Source organism: Trachinotus anak, unplaced genomic scaffold (genome assembly GCF_046630095.1).
Source record: "Trachinotus anak isolate AG129_WGS33_773 ecotype Australia unplaced genomic scaffold, CSIRO_AGI_Tana_v1 ptg000032l, whole genome shotgun sequence".
Taxonomy (NCBI): domain Eukaryota; kingdom Metazoa; phylum Chordata; class Actinopteri; order Carangiformes; family Carangidae; genus Trachinotus; species Trachinotus anak.
In genome coordinates, this window is record NW_027273883.1 from 1,345,001 (window position 1) to 1,365,806 (window position 20,806).

The following is a 20,806-nucleotide window of genomic DNA, read 5'->3' on the forward strand; positions in this document are numbered from 1 at the left end:
ACCTATCAAAATAAGACATTTAAAAAGCTGTTTTAATGTGAAACGACCCTGCTCTGTCCCTGCATCTGGATACGACCCACAGGGGCGTACCAGCAGCAGGCGTGCCAGACCTTCATCGCCATGGTTACAATAATAAACACATGGTTAAGTTTGTGCAACAGCCACAGTTTGTTAAGTTTAGGCACAAAACCTACCTGGTTAGCTTCAGGAAAAGATCGAGGTTTGCGTTAAAATATGTTCTTCCTTAAAGTTAGAAGATTTTTGTTGTCATGGTTACAACACTAAACATGCAGCTAAGGTTGAACAGTCATGGATAAAAGAAACAATGTTGACTTTTGGTTTGAAACATCACCTGACGGCCACTAGAGGTCACCTAACAACAGAATGTAACTACGGGTCATAATAAACTATAACAACCTATGGAGCAGTTTTTTACAGGACAGTCTCCCAAACACTGATGCATCAGATTTGGCTTCTGGCTTATCCCTCCTCAGTCTTAGCTCCTTCGCTTCTCTCTGTCGTCTCACTGTGCAAGTTAGAACAGACATAAACACACGCACAAATACTTTCCACCATATGCCCAAAATCCATTAGCTACAGTTCTGAATGCAGATCTGTATATATTGTTCCAGTTTGTTATAGTTGGACAGACTGCCAACTTTGTGCACTTTGTGCATATGGCTTCTATACATGCAGACCACATGACGGGCTGCACACACAGCTATGTTTACTGCTAATTAAATAATGGAACGATACACAGACACAGAGATCATTGTTGCAATGGCATTTCCTTAACAGACAGGAATTCGTTCATCAGATGCATGTGGTAAATTTCCTCCATCATGTGGGTGCAGTGTGTGTGTGTGTGTGTGTGTGTGTGTGTGTGTGTGTGTGTGTGTGTGTGTGTGTGTGTGACTGTATGCTGGTGTGTGTAATCTTATTATTGGAGGTGTATCCTCTGTGGGCCCTCAGACAGAGTCCTGCTGGTTTGAACAAAGCCTGATTAGTCTGAGCTGACCTGGGATCGGATATTAAACACAAAGCAACACAATCAGTCTGATAACATTAATCACAGTTTACTAAGCTCCAGTGGTTTGAACTCGGCTGTATAATCTACTCTACCCATATTGTCCATGTCACGGCCGACTTCAGCTTTATTTTTACTTTATAGCTACTTTTACTGCTAATTTATTGTTTATTTACATCTCTTCATCATTTTCACTTGCATTCAACTTGACATCTGAAACTAACTTTTATTCATTTTTTAATTTCAGTTTTCTGTTGCAAAATTCTACTTCACTTCATCTTCAGAGACTTTTTACTTTCATTTCTAGTTTACATTAACACAAACATAAGACTCTTGCCTGCTGTTATATTTCTTTAGTGTCTATTTAAGATCTTTAGTACAAACAGAGATGAAGAGATGAGGGAGCGAAAGATGCAACAAAAAAAAAGGTTCCCTTTACTTTGTTTTCTTTATTTTCTTTTGTTCTTTACTATATAAATGAATTTATGAGACTGTCCTGTAACCAACGAGCCCACAGGTCGTCTGTCAGCAGGTCACTATGACCCACAGTTAGGTTCTGTTGCTAGGCGACATCTAGTGGTCGTAGTAATGATGACAGGAGCAAAGGGAAAAGTGCGGTGACGTAGTTTATAGAGCGACAAAGTCCACGTCAGGAGGAGGTTGGGGTGGATGGATGAATATGACCCAGGAGAGCGGTGTTCGATTCCCATGTAACCATGACAACAAAGATCGTCTAATGTTGAGGAAGAACTTATTTTAACCCAAATCACCATCTTTTCCCATACTTAACCAAGCTACGACGGTTATTATAGTAACCATGGCAACAAAGGTAAGTACACCACCTTCGGTACAATCCTCGTGTTTATTAATGTTACTATGACAACCAAGGTCCACTGCTGGTTGACTGGGCTGAGTATTTCTGGTTATTTTAATTTAAAATCTTTGACTTTCTTTGGTGTTTAAGATGAAAAGTCGACTTTAATGTGTTTTCTCCCCATATTTTCTCACTCCAGTCTCGCCCACTAGAGCAGAACACAAATGCACATTTTCAATCACCACTCGTCTCAGGTCTCTTCACTCATAACGTCATTGAAAGTGTACAAGTTTACAGTCTGTGGTAGACATGGCCATCGGCATCAAACTCCCCACATTGTCTTGTGAGCTGCACAGTTGATTTCATTTACTCTACGGCCAAACAACAGCTTCCCACAACTAAAGCAGAATGTAAACAGCACCCTGTTGTGGTTTTGTATGTTACAGTCGAAACGTCTGTGCCAGAAAAAAGAGACAGGGAGTTTTGACCACAGCACGGGGTCAAATTGACCTTTGACACCGATCAGAAAGAGCTGAGATGTCAACACGATCTTTACCAGGGTGGTTAACGGTGATGGTGGAGCTTCTCATGTCAGTGTCCACCATCAGAGGGGTGTGAAATCAGATCTGGACTGTTGGCACTGAACAATCAGACAGTTTAATTAAAGCTGCAGGAAAAAAGCCTCCAGTCTATAATATCTGCTTCTTTAATCTCCTCCCAGCGTGACAGCTTTCCAACATGGATGACTTATTAAATCTCTGCTTGGTGCCCAGCAACAGAACACAATGAGAAATGATGTGGTAAGCATGGTGGGAAACTTTTTTCAATATATTCACTGGATAAAAAATTCAGTTTGAATATTTTAGGGGGAAAAGGAGCACAGCAGGATCCTACCGACGAATTTCTCTTCAGAATATTTTCTATACATTTTTGTGTGTTTACCTTTAGTTCCCTTTACCTGCAGACACCGGGGTCACTGTCTTTCATTCAGCTTAGCTTTGATTGTTTTCTGTTTTCACTGTCTGTCACGTTTCTGTCACACAATAATTTCTCCAGTTTGTTCGTTGTTTCATTCGTTCTAAACACTGTGTTTTTATTATTTTCCCCCTACACTGTGGCGTTTGACTGTTTCCTCCTGAGCTTACTTCTTCTTCTGGTCTGTTCTTCTCTAATGTAACTAATTTGTATTTTATCTCTTCTTTTTCCCACTCCGCCTCTTTCCCTGAACTCAGTGACCCCTCTCTTTTCCTTTTCCACTCCTTCTCTTGTGTCTGTCCTCTGTGGTGCTGTCTGTCATTTGCAGGACAGACAGCAGACAGATGAAAGCAGATCAATAGGAAATAAAACAGACAATAAAAGTCAGATTCGTTCTTTGATTCTTTGTGCTGTGGGATCAGAGGACAGGAGGGGAAGGAGAGGCAAGGAGGGAGGAGGAGATTGTTTACGACTCTGTCTGATTCAGATCTATCTTTTCATATTACCTCTGTACCTCTGTTGCTTTATCTACATTTCCTTTGTGCCTCTATCTGGATCTTTATTTCCATCACTCTTCCTCTCTTCCTCTTGTGAATCAGTCTCTCTTCTTCCATCACTGTTTCTTTTTGCTTCCAAATCTTTGTCTCTTTTTGCATCGTTCTGACCCATAAACTGAGAAAGAGATGAACAGTTTTCATCCTTCTTTCTTTAGTTTTTCCTCTTGATCTTTACACTTTGTTCTTTCTTTTCTTTTTTTTCTTGACCTCTTGGTATTTCTATCCCTCTCTCCTATCTTTCAGTATCCATCTTTCTTTTTGAACTGACTCATTCCATCTCCTCATATTTCTTCTTTTCCATATCTTTATATATAGTAAATCCAAAATTCCCATTCTTTGTATTTCTACATATGTTGTCTATCTCTTCTATCTTTCTCTGCGTTCCACCCTCTGATCCCCTCTGCAACAGTCTCTAACCCCTCCCACCCCGACCACATCCATATGTTAATAATAAAGTCTCCTCCAGCTCAACCACATCTATGAGGAAATCCTCTGGCAGGTCATCTATGTCTGTCTGATACAGAGCAGCACAGATGTTTCATCCTTACGCTTCTCTTCCTCTGTGATTCTTTTTATGTGAATTTCATACTCCAGCTTATGTCGGATCCAGAAATCTGGCCTGACCTGACTGGAGCCGCTGTGTGGATTGTGTGTGAGCCCGCCCGCAACCGCCACAGCGTTTAATGAGCCCGAACCTGATTAAAATCTGGGGAAGATAAATAAAATGAAACTTGACCCGATCGAGCCTGAGGAAATCGAGTGAAATTAGAGCCAGACTCGGCCCGAACCCGTCTGGTCAGGGCAGCGCTGATTCAGTTTGGGCTGAGAACCAAAGCTCTATCACAGAACATTTATCTGATCCTACAAGTATAATAAGGTTTTACAAAGCTAAATCTGAAACATTTTGACCTTAAAAAGACTTTTAATGATCTAATGCTACCAGGAACTGAGTGGAAGACTGATTTAAATCCAAAATAATGAAATAAAGTTGACAACATCAGCTGACTTGGTGCTCAGGATTAATCAAAGTTGGGAAGCAGAGAAAGAGATTATAAAAGAAAAAATTTAAATGGAACTGTGTAAGACAAACACATGAAATCTGATCACATTTGCAAATTATTTTATTATTTTTATTATTAGATTGGTTTAACAAATATAATGAAACGTGTGGAACAAACCTGTTTCCTCTGCTGATTATTTTAAACAGCTGTTCTCTAGTTTTTTGATTCAATCTCACTCAGGAAACCAGCAGCACTGCAGCAGAATAACAACGGCATCAACTGTTTGTTCTGATGCTTAAAATGAACTTAGTTTAATCTGAACTATCGACCTCATGTGGTTAAAGTATGAAGGTGTGTTGTTATAGCACCAAAAACCATATTACAGAGGAGACAACAGTTCACATCACTGTGTCGCTTTCGTTTACTCATTATCACCATCTTTTCTTTGAGTGTAAGAGCCAAGTATTTGATTACTGTGAAATTCCTCTGACGACCGGGGGGAGGGGGGGTGACCGAGGCTGTCCACAGAAAAAAAAGCCACAAGTCAGTAAACACAGTTGTTTCTCATTGTAAAGGAGCAAACAGTTTTTGACTGTAACTTCACGGCTGTTTTTCTTATTAACTTTGAGTTGAAAAATGAATAGAAGTCATTGCAGATTACAGACACTGGAAAATACAAACACATCATGGACGAAGCATCAGTAAAGACTGGATATCATTATCCCAAGGACACATCTAAACAATCAGAGTTCAGCCAGTAGCTGCTGAAGTGCAGGACTTAGTCACTTCTTTGGGAGCCAGGACAACAAGCTGTCAACCTCACACTGATATATTATCACCTCACACAGCTGCCATGTCAGGAAACACTTGTAGACTAAGCAACATTAGGATTCATCTGGAGTCATAATCCTGGCTCCTGATGGATCCTGATGGATCCAATATTGACTCTCATTAGCTCAGTTTTGGTCTCAACAACTCCTGAGGGAAACATCTGACTTTGCAGCAGCTGTGAAACCAAAACAATGAACTGAACGACACGACAGAGCTCCGTGGAGCTGACGGTACCGAGGTGATAATTATCTTTAAATTCAATCTGTACTGACATGTGAACTTATTTTTATTGCTAAGACTCAAAGACCTTTGTACTTGTCAGGGGTCAAAGAGGTCACATGATACATGACATAATTAACTGAATGATCACATGAAAGGAAAAGTTATTAAAAGACTATATGAGGGGAAAAGCAGCGTCCAGCCTACCTGGCAGGCAAACACCTGGCATCAGCCACAGGAGGCTTTACGTGTGTGTGTGTGTGTGTGTGTGTGTGTGTGTGTGTGTGTACAGGTAAACTTGACTTTGCTGTGGCTCCCCTTCAGAGGATAAAAGGACAAAATCCCACATCCTGGAAAAAGCCCACCCCCATCTCACACACACACACACACACACACACACACACACAGAGTGAGACACTGAGTGTCAGTCAGCTGAATGAAAGACAGCCATTCATTGATAAGACAGACAGTCACATAAACAGCCTGTCTGAGGGAAAACAAACCAGACCACCGCCACCTCTCTGTGCTCCATTCAGCCTGGAGAGGGGCTCAGTGTGAGAACAGGAGCGGGAGAGGGAGACGGAGCACTGATGGGTGTCAGTGTGTGAGTTTCTGAGGTGAAACATCTCCGTGGGGAAGGAGAGAGAGAGAGAGAGAGAGAGAGAGAGGAAGTTTCCCGGCTCTCATCGGTCCTTTAATCTGACACACAAACACACAAGGCACCTAAGAGCCTGCCATTCAGCATGGACACACACACACACACACACTCTCTCTTCATGAACACACACTTGTTAATGTGCAAACTGACCAACACTCAACTGAGACAAGAGTACAAGCACTTCTACAAGCAGACACACACACACACACACACACACACACACACACTAACAGGTATGCACGCAGATACACACATCTGGGAACTTCCATATGTACACAATATTTTTTACACCAGTTTCATTGCCAAAACTGAAATACTTTAATCATTTACTTTAAAGGTGCATGGACATATTTACAAGACCTTTTTTCTATTAATGAAATAAGCTTCACTTCTCAGAGACATGTATTCTGCTGTCTCTTCACTTTGCTTACTGCTCACTCCACTTATCCTCGGGTCTGTGAGAACTGTCCTTGGATCAGGTCTGTGTGACCGAAACTGATTTCTGCACATCAGGTTTGAGTTGGTCGTCCATGCATCCGTTTAGGATACGGTCCTTATTTTTTGGACGTCAAGGGAACATGAAAACACACAGGAAGAAGCATGCAGACATAATCTGCTAAAACGCCTGCACTTACAAACACACACACACACGCACACATGTATGAATGCAGTCACTGACGTCTGCACGCTCACAGACACATGCATCACCAATGTGCACTAAAATCTATCTACTGAAATATGAATATACAGATGAGTACACAAACAGTACAGTCATGGATGTGAATGTGAAGACACACAAATGGCCAAATGAAACATGAGTACACACACATATATACACACACATGCTTGAAATGCACACTTCTTTATGCACTCACACACATGCAGACACAGGGAGTGAGAGGCCCGGCTGTTAATGGCGGTGGTCCTGCGCTCCACAGTGGGATCTGTGTTTAGCCATGTTTAAAGCTCCATTTGGGGCCAGATAAATCAAGCTGCTGTCTACCAGAAGCCTCCATTAGGGGCCCTGCGAGGCCCCTGGACAGCCTGTCAGTCACCCCGTCAGTCAGCAAGCCGTCCTCTTCCAGCGTTTGAACTCATAATTACAGGGAGACTCAGCTTGGCTCGGTCCCATCTCGGCTCCCTCCTCCCCCCTCCTCCCCTGCCACCTCCCAGACGGCAGTGTTCGCTAGCCCAGCGCTAATGCTAATACTAACAAACGACGGACATTTCACCTCCAGAGGAAACAGCGCCGGGGAAAATATTTATGGAAACTGAAAAGCCTCCCTCCCTTTTTTCTGCCCCCTTTGGCCTCTCTTCATCCATTTCCACAAACTCCTTCTGGAGCTTTTAGTTTTTATGTCTTTGAGTGACAGTCCAGGTTTTCCCCTCGGATCTGAGTGGGTTTAGCGCGGTAGTTAGTTGAGAAGCACTAGCACCAAGCTAACCTCTGTCTGCCACAGATTAATCAAACACCAGTTAGAGGGGAGAGTGTAAAACACAGGGGCCGTGATGACTGATTGCTTTTTAAGGAGGGACAGGAGAGGGAGGTGGGGGAGAAACACCTCAGATCAGGACAGGAGACAGAAGAGCAGAGCTGGGATTTAACATCAGTGACCAAACAACCATGGCTGGTTTTTCTTCTCTACAAGTCACTTTGACACGTAACAAACAATCATTCATGGTTCTCACTCTGTTCTGAACTCATCAATCACGTTCGGCTGGTCCAACGGTTCAATCATCGGGTGTTTTTTGGAATCCAGATGAAAAAGTTTCCTGTGCTAACACACACACATAAAGTCAGACATGGCTCTCAGGAATTCATGAATAAAATATAGGCCCATAAAGGCAGCATGAACAATGGAAATATTATCCTCTGCTGAATAAATGCACAGCCGACCACAGAGTATTCTCACAGGGAGCCTGCTCCTCTTATCTCTGACGGCTCGTCGGCGGCTGCATGTGGAGACGCACACCGCTAACGAGGGGGAAATCCCCCTCAGCCCCCCCCCCCCCCGTCACCCAAGATTGATGCTGAAAATTTACCCAGCAGACATTCCTCCAGGCTGAAATGAAAGGTGCCTGGTTCACCAGCATTCCTGATTGGCCGCACATTCCTCCCTTTTGAACAACAGTGTGATTGCTGGCATGAGGCCACGGCTTCATGAGGTAAATATCCACAAACTCTCTATGAAACAGTCCTGTGAGGTTTCTGACCAGGAACTCATTGATTCAGATGGTTTCTATTGACTGGAAAAAGATAATGATGGGAAAAGTGGAGGAATAACACTCTACCTTCCTTCGTTAAGACCACTGACGTGCCACTGAGCAAGGTATTAAACATAATGAAAACGGGGAGCTGAAAGCTGCACTTGTTTGAACTACTGTTCACTGGTTTGTCTACCAGCACCTTGTTCAAGGTAAGAAACAACAACAGAAAGATGTGAAGTGACAGAAATTTATAAAAGAAATTGAAAAATAGAAATAAGGCAACACACTTAAAAAGAAAAATGAAAAATGGGAAAGAGTGAACTGATAGTAACTGAGGAAAGAAAGTCCAGTAGTAGATTGTCCGGATAGATTAAACTAAAAAATGCACACCAAATAATCAAATTAAAAGCATATTTGATTTTTGGTCTATACAACTCTCCTGTCAACATTTTATTTAAAATGGGGACGCGATATCCTCACGAAACCCGTCCTACTACAGAATCCTAACAGCTGAGCTGGAACTGGCCTCAGCAGCACGGCTCCTAATACTGACATGAATTATTAATTTGACCCATTCATCACTCTTCCGACCAGCCGTCGATAGCCTCCATTATGGCGAGTGTGTATACATTACAAAGTGTATAGTGTGTCAGAAACTTCCCGCATGTGAGCCGCTGGATGGCGGGAAGAGAGGAAGACAGAGAGAGAGAGAGAGAGCGAGAGAGAGAGCGGGTGATGGACAGGAGTGACAGCAGGAAACATTAACTTGAGGAGGCAGAGTCGTGATATCAGAGCTGAATATCAGACAGAGAGAAAGAGTGAGCGCAGTGAAGCAACGGCATTTTGACACAAAACTCAAACTGCAGATTCAGGTTCTAAAAGTTTTATAGTGATGAATATGTGATAATACAGCAACATCAGTAAAACATTTGGATACAGGTGATACCATCAGTTTACCGAAACTGAATAATCAAAAATAATAATAATAATGACCATTTTATTAGTCACGCCATGAGTTGTGAGGTGATGTTTGCTAAGAGACGGGAGTGACTCTTGTTTTATTCATGTTTTAGTTTCTGTGAGTGTGTTTGTTTTTGTTGTGTAGTTTTTTTCATTGCGTTATAAAGTTGGGGGATTATTCCTGAGACCTGTGACCCAGTTGGTAGCTGAGATCACACAGAGATTCAAGCTGTTTTAACACATAATAACAGAGCGGACCCCGGTGAGAGTAGCTACCCTGGTAGTGGCTCATAGGGATCCACATAAATAAAATGAGTTAATTAATGAGCAGGGGCAGGGCAGGGGTCACATGCTGTTGGTTTCCAAACATACTATGTAACTCTGTGACTCTTCAGAGCTCAGGTGAGACAGGTGGTCTGTGGACTGTGTGTGACTGTGTGTGACTCAGTGTGACTGTTTTTATTGATTCTTTCTGTCCTTCGACATGACAACACCTCCACAGGAGATTAATACACTTTATGAACACACAGGTTTCACTTCAATGAGCTTAAATTCTGCAAATTATTTTGTTGATCCCTGTCTGGCCTGTCTGATGAAGTATGGACACAGTAAGTGCTGCTGATTAAGCTTCTAAGGCAGTTTACATTAAACAGAGCAAGCATATTAACATTTAAAGCAGACATGTTTAGCTCTGCTGCCCTGATAGCTTATCCTGGCAAGAACCAGGCCAATCTGAGGTGAGCAATGTTTATTTGGATTAGAGCAGCATTAAGAACTTCAACAGGCTCATTAATTTTCTCTCATTAAACTCCAACCATGTCTCTGAACTCTGAAAGTTAATGTGCATTAAATGAATGTACAGTTAGAGCACGGTGCTGCACAGAGACAGCGACTCTGATCACACAGAGCCAAGCGGTGACATACTGACAGCTCCAACAGCTAATGAAGAGATGATGTCACGCTGCCTCGCTACGCTAACGAGAAGCTAATGGACGTTGGAGCTCATGACCGCCAAGCTGGGCTCTAGAATAAACAGCAGGGGCAAGGAACCATCACTTTGTCTCTCTCTCACACACACACACACACACACACACACACACACACACAACATCACACTGACAGTACAAGTAGTTCCACCCTCCCATACGTCAAAGTTAGACAAAGGGCAACACAAAAGCTTAACGGCTGCTTTGTTTAAAAATCAGCTTCATTCTGATCTCAGCTACAGCACACACACACACACACACACACACACACACACACACACACACACACACACAGTAGTCTATGTTTTAGAGAGAGAGAGAGAGAGAGAGAGAGAGAGTTGACACATAGGTACAAGTGTATCAATAACAGGTTTTATCTGTTTAAACTAATGTGACTTCATGCTTGTGCACATTTACTTTACAGTGTGTGTGTGCATGTGTGTGTGTGTGTCCAACTGGGTGTGAGCTCACAGCTAATCACCTAAGGAGAGGAAGTCCATAAATCAGCAAAACACAACTCTCACACTGTAAATCTATACTAACACGTCATTGCTTAGTGAGAGTGTGTGTGTGTGTCTGTGTGTATTAATGAAATACATCACAATATTTACTCGCAAAGGTAAAATTCACCTGCAAGAGTCAAACAATCAAAAAGTCTCTACTGTCTGCAGAGAAGTTGCAGTGGCAGCAGGGTGAGTCAGGTTGGCCCCAGCTGTGCCCTCCAGTGGCCCCTGGGGCTTCCTGAGGTGTCATCAGGCCAGATGGGATATTTGGCCTCCAGCAATTTTCCTGGTCCGCTTGGGGGTCTCCTCCATTCTAACCAGACGCTGAACTAACTGAACTAAACTTCCAACAAAAACTTTCTACTTCCAGAGACCAATTGTCTTTTATTCCTAAAGTGGGTAATTTAAGTCCCCACCATAGAACAGTGTGTGTGAGAGAGAGTGTGTGTGTGTGTGTGTATCTGACCTGGCTGTAAGTGGCGTCCAGCAGTGTGTCCAGGTTCTGCAGCGGTGCAGGGGTTTTGTCTTTGAACCGAGTCAGCAGGCGGCGCTGGATGGCTCTGAACTGGACCGCTCGCTCCGACAGCAGGTCCTGGTACTGCTGAGCACTGACACGCAACTAACACACGCACAGGAAGACAAAGTTAGACACATGTTTGTAATATGTTTTACAAATTATTAGCTCTTTCAATTTCACATCAAACAACAGGAAGCACAAGATGACTTCTCGATTTACAACTTGGAAACACCAGCGGGTTTGAGTCATTCTCAAAATCAACTGAGGCATCAGCTATAAACAAACTTCAGCAGATGTGGATGTTGCTGCTTGACATCTAGTTATGTTGTCAGCTGTGTGTGTTTGTACCTGGAAGTGGTGATCTACGGACAGGAAGTACTCCTGCAGTGGAAGCGGTCCACTGAAACTTTTCTTGAAGTCCTTGACTCCCAGTTTGGAGAAATGATGGTCGAACCTCTGAACCAGCTCCTTCACCACCAGCCACATGTCCTCAAAACTGTCGCTCTGGATACGGTAACGCTCTGACAAACAGACAGCCATGATACATGAGGGCTGGGAGAGGTAACCTAACAGTTATAAATATGAATGAAAGTTAATAGAAAAGACTTTAAAATGGTGATAAAAGTATCAAAAAGTGCTGGAGTCTATGCTTATACAGTTTCTACTGTTTTAAATGGGACATCGATCCCCGTGTGATGAGTTCAATACATATTAATGTAATTTGAGAAGTAAAGAAGGCTGGTGAACAGGTGTGGAAAGGTATTCAAAAGGTTCCAAAGAGGCGTCAAAGGTATTAAGTTACTAACTGTTTTATTTCCTTTTTACACCAAAGTTAGTATAAGAGGGTTTTTTGAACGTGGGTAAACCTACTAAAAAAGCCGAGTTCACCTGAGAGGACACACACAACTACAGGGAGCAACATCATCACATGCAGCGAGCACACACACATACACACACACACACACACACACACACACACACACACACACACACACACCATCTCATCCCTGGGTTGGTCCTCCCTTCAGCGCCAGAGCTGTATGAGACGCTTCGATCAGTGATTGTGTGTTTTTGAAACTTATCTCAGGGCTGCAGCTCACTCGTTCAGTGTAGCTGCAGTGTTTCTGGTTTAACAGCACTGGCAGACAGGTGAGTTTACCTTTGTGTGCTCAGAAAGACTTTACAGCACAAAAAAGGGGGGAAAATTAGTGTGTCCACCTGGGTGTTACCTTTATATCAACGCTGATAAATATTCATGTCTACTGCAGAGTTATTTGACCCGGGAGCCGATTGTACCGTTTTCCATTACCAACAAAAGGTGGATGTTTGCAGGTTTTTAGACCAATGGAAAAGAGGATTTAGAGTCACAACGAAAAGTTCTGTAAGGTGTAATTAAGAGAAATCAAATGTTCTTAGTTAACAGTATGAAGAGGTTTGTTCAGATCCATAGAAGTAATGAGAGAAATGATAAGTATCAAAAACAGCTATAGAAATGTGGTATCAGACAGCAACATTATCAGGTATTATTAGATTTAAAAGGCATCAGGAGTTATTGAATGTTGTCACACTGTGTGAATTATCAAAAAATGTTGTTTTGTAATCTATAATAGTTGCGAGATGTTTGATGTAAATTATAGTAAAAGGCTCAGGGGGAACCAAAAGTTATCAAAAGGTACTTTTGATAATTTAAGAGTCATAGAGGAATAAAAATGTGTCAAAAAGGTATCAATATGTTTAGAGAATCATTGAGAAACACAAAGACATCAAGAAATATAGATACCATTTTGAAATGGCATCTGGTAAATATTTAAAGCCCTGAAACCAGTACTGTATCAGAGACAGATCATTTCCACATTTGCACCAGTCTTGATGGAGATAAACCACTGTCTTATGAAAATCCCGTTCATCATGTAGTGCTGTTGTCAGACTCACGGGAGGTCTTGGAGGCCTGCACAGTAACCTTGGCTCCTGACAGGAACTGGAGAGCCAAGGTATTCCCATCCTTATCTTCTGATTTTGGTGAAAACTCTGCAGAGAGAGAGACAGAAAGACAGAGAGCGGTGTGATGAGACAGATAGGACAGCCTATCATGATGCAGGACGCCAACAAAGGTGAACAAGATACAGTCACACTGTATCACAAAGACGCACAATATGAGCAGGCAAATCCCTCTTCACGGAACAAAGCACACAATCAGTACGAACACCAAGTGTGTGTTTAGACGTCAGAGCTGCAGATTGTAGCCGATTGTCAGATAAGTGGGAAAGAGAACAGAGATTCCCAGGGTTCACACACACACACACACACACACACACACACACACACACACACACACACACACACACACACACACACACACACAGAATCATAAATAAATAAACGTGCATAAACACACTCATATAAATACACAACCGCACACACAGATACAACAGTTGATTATTCACATACATGTATACACATCACACAGCCCCCCCCACCCCACCCCCCCAGCTTCCTGTTCATGCTCATGTCGCTGGGCTTCGTGTGACGCCCTCCGGTGGTCACTCAGTTTCCATCTGAGACAAACTGAGCAGATGATTGTTTCATCACTGATACACTTGATTGATTTTGTAAATGGACCACATCTATACAACGCTCTTATCCAAAACTAATGGATTAGTGGACAACACACTCTACCTGCTGAGCTCCAGCCTCCCATCATTATCTGTTCTGATTAATTTACAATGTTTTTGTTTTGAGTGAAAATCACAACCAGAACTGCAGGACACAGGACACACTTAAGCACAAAGGGATTTAATTTTTCCCTCCCAAAACCAAGATACAGCACTGAAGCAAATGACTAATAGTTGCATGTTCCACAATCTAAAATTTGTGTAAATTAAATCTATGTTCTTCTGGTCCAGGTTTCCCCAAAATACTCATCTTGAGAGATTTTGGAGTAATCATGACCCCTGGAATTATAAGAAACCCTCAGAGCCACCTTCACCCACAGGCAGAGAGGCACTACCAGGAAAAATAATCATCATAGGTGTGCCAACATCACGCTGTCTCCAGTCATAACCAGGACCGTGGGCCCCACCTTACACCAGGTGCAAAGCACAATGTCAGTGTCTTTGCTAGTTTCAGACCAACACAGTTGTCGTTTTCCCATCCTGTGCCCACGCTATTTAAATAGCAAAAACACTTGTGCTCATGTGAGCACCGATGGGCATGTTGGTCTTTAAATGAGGTGTGGTCAGGTGCATTATTGGCGCCCTGCTATCTTAAGGCAGTGGAAACAACAAAATGCTGGTCTGAAGTGAGTGGCTCCGTATTTCACTGTCATTTTAAGGACGCATGGTCAAGAGAGTAAATGTGGCTACACAGGTGGGAACACATTGCACATACACTCCGCCTGTTTCGCACCATCAGAGTCTGCCACAGTGTTTCCCAATCATCACCTGGACCCAAACATTTATTTATACTTCTCATCATATCACATGACAGAAGTTGAACGTTGTGATTTGTGCTGTTAAATTGTGGTAGACTGTTTTGGACTGTTCAAACAGAGCCTCCTGTGTTTTGGTTTATAGAAATCTATGATTAAATTCAGACCTTTGATTGTTTGGGAAACTGATAACGGCATCAGTCGAACATCAGTATGTGTGAGCGTCTGGTTGTGTGTCCATGTGTTACCTGGGAAGATGGAGTTGAGGTTGACTGGTGGCTGGTTGGTATCCACAGTGATCTTAAACTTGGTGCTTTTGGTTGGAGAGGAAGGAACACACACCAACGCCAGAGGAAGACTGAACCTGGACTGGAGAACCCTGGGAACTCCTGAGAAAAAGAACATCTGTCAAAATTTAAAAGCAATTTAAATAGTTCTGTCAAACGATGAATTTTTCTTAATTGTGATTAATCACATGTTTTATCACATGATTAAAATTCTATTATTTTGCATTTCAGAGCTGTTTTCTCTTGCATGACAACACAGACCCGTCAGTCTGTTCTGAACTAGAAGCTAATGTTAGCATGTCTGACGTGTAATTATGAAGACGTCTGATCATTTATTTATCTGTAGACGAGCTCTGGGTAAGTTATATTTTTATTTTCCAGCTCATTCGATTCAAAGGGTCAAAATAGTAGCATCCAGAGATTCTAGAACGTAGCACTGTAGAATCTTTGGTAACAGCAGCAGTGACGGTGTAAAATAAAGAATCTTTGGCGGCATGAGATTAATATTATTCAAAAATAAAAAACGTGTTATGCTTGGTCCTTAATCTCACGATTAACGCGTTAATGCTGGCAGCTCTATTATCAAACTTTTACTTTTGTTGCATTTTGTTCTTGTTCACAATTTAGTCCTTTCCATTTTCCAACGAACCGTTTCTTGGTATGGTTTATTTTCAAAATAGAAACTAAAACTATATAGTTCTCTTCATTACTTTTATCCATTTTTGATGATAGAAACGCTGCAAAGTTTGATTTATTCTGCATTATTTTATGCTACTCTCCAATCAGCCTTACAGTCAAAACCCACTTCCCCATTAAGTGGCTCCCATCTCCGCCAAACTCCCCTACAGCGAATCAAACGAGGTCCAACATCTCCTTTTAGGCTTTCTCTCCAAACAGCAGTCAGGCTAACATTTGTTAACACAGTCAACACTGCAGATATTCAGATTACATGAGTATCTGAGAGCTACGAGACCAAGAGACTCAACATCAACACCAACTGTGGAGGGGTGTTTGTTGAAGATCCGAAAGGGAAGTTTTGTGAAAAGCAGAGTGAAATTTTGAGAAGAAAAAATAAGAGGGGAGGAGGGGAATTAAGGCCAACTATAACTATGTTCTGAGCCTAAGCAGTGCTGAGCTTGGCAGAAATCTACACTTAGCTAGAATAACAGAGCGAGGGAAAGGAGGGATGGAGAAAAAAAACAGTTGTTGAGAAGAGATGGAGCGAGGGAACCTGGGGAGAGGAGGTGAGCTAACGACAGGAGAGGGAGAAAACCTGAATTGAGCTGAAAAAAAAACGAGTGGAAATAAACCCAGCGTGAGAGAGAGACTGAAAGAGAAATAATATGAGAAATGACAGCTGGGGTGGGAGGGAGGAACGTTTAATTATGGAATGTTCCAGGTTATTACAGATAGCAATAATTACCTGCAACTACTGTGCACCTTCTCATTGCAGACATTAAACTATTATGTGATTATATCAATGATTTGGTTTGGTTTGAATGCATGAAGTGAGACAGAGAGAGAAGAGGGGAAGAGGCAAAGCAAAGGAAAACAGCAGAAAGTCATGAAGAGAAAACGGTTTTAGAGAGGAAGACGAACTTTTTCTCGTCACTCGCTTCATTTCTCATTGACCCTTCCTCCGGGGTGAGTGAATAACTAAACAACAAATCACATCCAACAAACACAACAAAGAGGGGTAGACACAGATGTTGACAAAGTGAATATGCAGAAGGTTGACACAGTATATTTACTCAGTACAGAGTGCTGCAGGTATAAGAACCTGGAAATTAGCTGCATTTTAGCTCCTCTAGTTCCCTCGCCCTAAAGATGATGGGTTTTTGAATGAATCTTTGGTTAGATGGCTGAAATAAGTTTTTATTGTACTACATTAAATACGTCAGTGAATACCCCAGTCCTGATTACTTTAAGCTTTTATGTCTCCTAAAAAAGGGCAGTTGCTAACAAGTGACAACAGGCTTTTTTTGGGACGTGAAATGTCAAACTGACCTCCTCACCAGTCCACCTTTACAGCCTCGCTATGTTTCTACAAACTGTCACTAACTCTGTCAGAGGAAAGGCTTCTGTAGAAGAGCTCAGAGCTGAATCAGACTACAGGCTGAGGGTTAGTGGTGGTGACGATGAAGTCATGTGACCGTGGTGCAGTGAGTTTATAGCCGACCTTATAGCAACATTAGCTTTTTACTGTATTTAGGCTTCATTAACATTTGTTTGTCACAGATTTTTTTTGCAGTAATCCAAAACACCAAGTTAAAAATCCCATTGGCTTTTAGTCGAAGGAACGAGGGTGATGCTAACATCCCAGCAACACTCATGCATTAGAAAGCAAACCTCAGTCTCAATGCTACAATTCTCCAAGTTGTGAAAATAATACTTTAAACAAAGTAGGAAAGTTCTGGCAAAAAAAATGTCATTTAAAAGCAGAAACATCAAATCCAGATCTCTGCCCAAATACATGAACATGTTCAGTGTTTTTAAGTAACTGGTGTGTTATTTTATTCCTCATTTCATTTCGGGAGAAAAGTGTTTCTGTAATTTCATATCCTGTTTACTACACACTGCATATACTTAAACTTTCTGAAGACCATTTTCAAGCCTGTGACTGTGTTTTTAAGTAACTTTGACAATAATCAGAGTAGACGTGATGTACACTGTGATGGATTGCCCGACTCAAACAGGTTTCAAGTCTCTCCAAGATTAATTTCATAACATACTGAGATGAATGAAACCCCTGGCTGCCTGAGAGGAAGGAAAAAACCAAGAACTCTGAGTTATGCTTTGGAAAGTGGGTCAATGTTAAGGTAAAGTAGATGTGATATGTAATGAATGGATAAATACTGTAGGCAGAAACAGGTATGGTGCTTTAAACCCCCTCCTGTCATAGTGATCCTTGTTGTGATAGCACAGATTCAAACCAGTAACAACACATCAGCATGACTGAAGCATCATTCTGCTCTGCTGAATATCAAATATTCAACATACAAAAAAAGTTTATTTCCCCGCCTACCATAGCTCACACTAGTTAAAGTTAAAACTAGTTAAAACTATGAATCTCAGAAGGAAAGTGGAGGCTTTGGAGACCATTATAGTTAATAAGTTCACCAGAAAAACTATTAAAAACAGTATCTGTATTATCTGACTGTCTGATGTAAAAGTGCACAGTAGATTTTACTGAGTAGCTGAATCAACAAACCAAATATAAACACACAGCAACGCTCTACAGCAACAGTGCTGCCACTCAAAAAATATCTCAGCGAACCCATTTTAGTCTACTTCAGGAAGCGGGGTTAATAGTTAATATTGCAGCGCAGCCACTTACTGAAACGTTTAATATTCATATTTACTCATTGATGAATCCAAACTTCAGGGGGACAATCAAATCCAAACCTCTAAACCGGCAGAGTGAACCTGAACCTCCTCCTGCTATCAGCCTCTCTTTCAGGTAATAAGATGATATTTAGTTCACTAATGTAATTTTGCAGGGATTGAGTAATGAAGCCCTAAAACTGAACCAGTGAAACCAAAGTGCAAAGTTTTAGATGCAACATAAAGTTACCTTATTCTCAAACACTATAACATAGCAAGGGATGTTTTATGTTCACACTGAGGGTTACCTGTGTGTTCAGGCTGCTGTGAGGAGCTTTACATTTGAAACTCTGTCCTCTGGTATTAATGAATGATGGGTGGGGAATAAGAGAGGAGGAGGAAATATAAAGTAATATATAGTAAGTAGAGTTACAAAAAGTTAAAGGGACAAGAAGGAGAAAGAGGCAGAGATAAATGAGATGAAAAGAAAGATGATAAGATATCAGAGAGAAGAGACAGAGAGAGGAAGGGACAGAAAGGGTGAAATGGAAGAAGAGGAAGGGAGTGGAGGTCATGAAAGGCTGGAAAAGACCTGGGGAAACATTTTTCCATCTCAAATTCAGCATCACCATTTACTAGTCACCACTGTGTGAGTGTGAGTGTATGTGTGTGTGTGTGTGTGTGAGTGTGAGTGTATGTGTGTGAGTGTGAGTGTGAGTGTGAGTGTGAGTGTGAGTGTGTGTGTGTGTGTGTGTGTGTGTGTGTGTGTGTGTGTGTGTGTGTGTGTGTGTGTGTGTGTGTGAGTGTGAGTGTGAGTGTGAGTGGTAGTAAATTTCGTCTTGTTCCACTCCACCTCTGTACATTCCCAGGCTTTCACCACCAGGTTACACCCACAATACAGAGATTTACCTGAATGCTCAGTGTTTCTACAATTTCACAAAGTCAGCTTTCAAAAAACTTTTCATACTTTCATATGTAAGACCCTTAAGGAGCTCCTGACAGCTGCACCATGTTAAATATACACATACACACACAACATGAACCATGTTGAAAATCAAACCTTGTTCTCAGGAGTCAACCTGTTTCCACTGTCGACCCCCGAACCTGATGTGAACCTACAACCAACATCTGCCTAAAGGCTTTATCCCCGTTTGATTTGAACTTTATTCAGATATTATTTTTCTTTGCTGTATTGTGTTACTAATTGTCGACCCTCAGGGAAAATACATGCTTTATCGAGGAAACAACTTTAAATTGAAACTGAAACCAATGACTTGAGAAGGTGATTAAATGCACTTTGAGAACGTTTTGATTTCAAACTAATTAGTCAAGGTGTTACAGTAGATTTGTGGGAACTGACAATGTGAAACTTCTACTTGTACAGCTCAAATATGGACTTCTGTTCTTTTGTAACATTAGAAATATATTTTCACATTGTGTTGCAATTTGCTAAATTCATCATTTTCATATCTGACAAGTTGAGATGAAGCAACTCTTTAGACTGAAAGTAGCACCAGAGAAACTGAAGGGGCTACGTTGGTGTGAAAATGCTGCTACACCTCCATCAAAGATAAATACAGATTATTAAAGATAAACCATAAAAAATACTTTATTGATCCCTATAGGGAAATTCAAAATCAACCAGTCAAGTTTGATATGATCACAATCTCTCCTTCTGAATAATGGCCAAAGGTGTTTTGAAAAACATTATGATGTTACAGGGAAGTTTTTGACCTTATAAAATTCATAATTTTATCCTATTAACAATTTGTGTTAAATTGTGTCATAATTAGTGTACGAATTCATGAGTTATGGCCAAAAACCTGGGGCCAGTTACACAAATGTTCACTTCAGTATTCAAGGTTTTGAATCACTTAAAGTCAGTTAAGCAGCTGCATAAAAGACCTTAGTGACCACAGTAAGGAAAAAAAACCAAAGCAACCTCTTAAGTGGAACATGGCCGAGTTTATGCCGATAACTGAAGAAAATGAACACATCCCAATAAGAGTGGGAGACGCTGCTAATGATGCTGCTGTAAAATCTCTTTCACTGCTGCAAATGCCTTAATTTTTTGCCTTAACTAAGGAAACCTTTTAAGAGATTCTCAGCTGAGGCAACTCCCTCAACTAAAGAGAAATTCAACCTAAGTGCCATACTTAAGTAGAAAACTTATTACTAAGGTATTTTGCGCAACCAGACCCTAGACCTATGACCTTTGACCCTGAGTCCTGGTGAATGTTTATGCCAAATGTAATGAAATTCCCTTAGGTCGTTCCTGATATATCACAGTCACAAGAACGTGAGGTCATTATGACCTTGAACTTTGACCTTTGACCACAAAAATCTGCCAAATTTGAAGACATTCCCTCAAGGCATTACTGAGATATCACGCTCAAAAGAATGTGACGGACAGATGGACGGACGAACAACCCGAACACTGGAACAACCCCTGACGCTGCGTGGAGGCATCATGAAATACGATCCAGGAGAACTACATCCATAAATCAGACAG

The 20,806-nt window shown here is 41.5% G+C and overlaps 1 protein-coding gene across 4 annotated transcripts in view; it reads right to left on the reverse strand.

Annotated features, from left to right (window-relative positions):
* bbs9 (Bardet-Biedl syndrome 9) overlaps positions 1-20,806 on the reverse strand; it is a 171,356-nt gene that overhangs the window by 98,722 nt on the left and 51,828 nt on the right. For all 4 annotated transcript variants that reach the window (XM_071470944.1, XM_071470946.1, XM_071470945.1 and 1 more), the window contains 4 exons: positions 14,932-15,072; positions 13,189-13,284; positions 11,605-11,777; positions 11,206-11,358 (listed from right to left, as the gene is read on the reverse strand). In XM_071470944.1, coding sequence (XP_071327045.1) covers positions 11,206-11,358; positions 11,605-11,777; positions 13,189-13,284; positions 14,932-15,072 — 563 coding nt within the window. The remainder of the gene's footprint in view (positions 1-11,205; positions 11,359-11,604; positions 11,778-13,188; positions 13,285-14,931; positions 15,073-20,806) is intronic.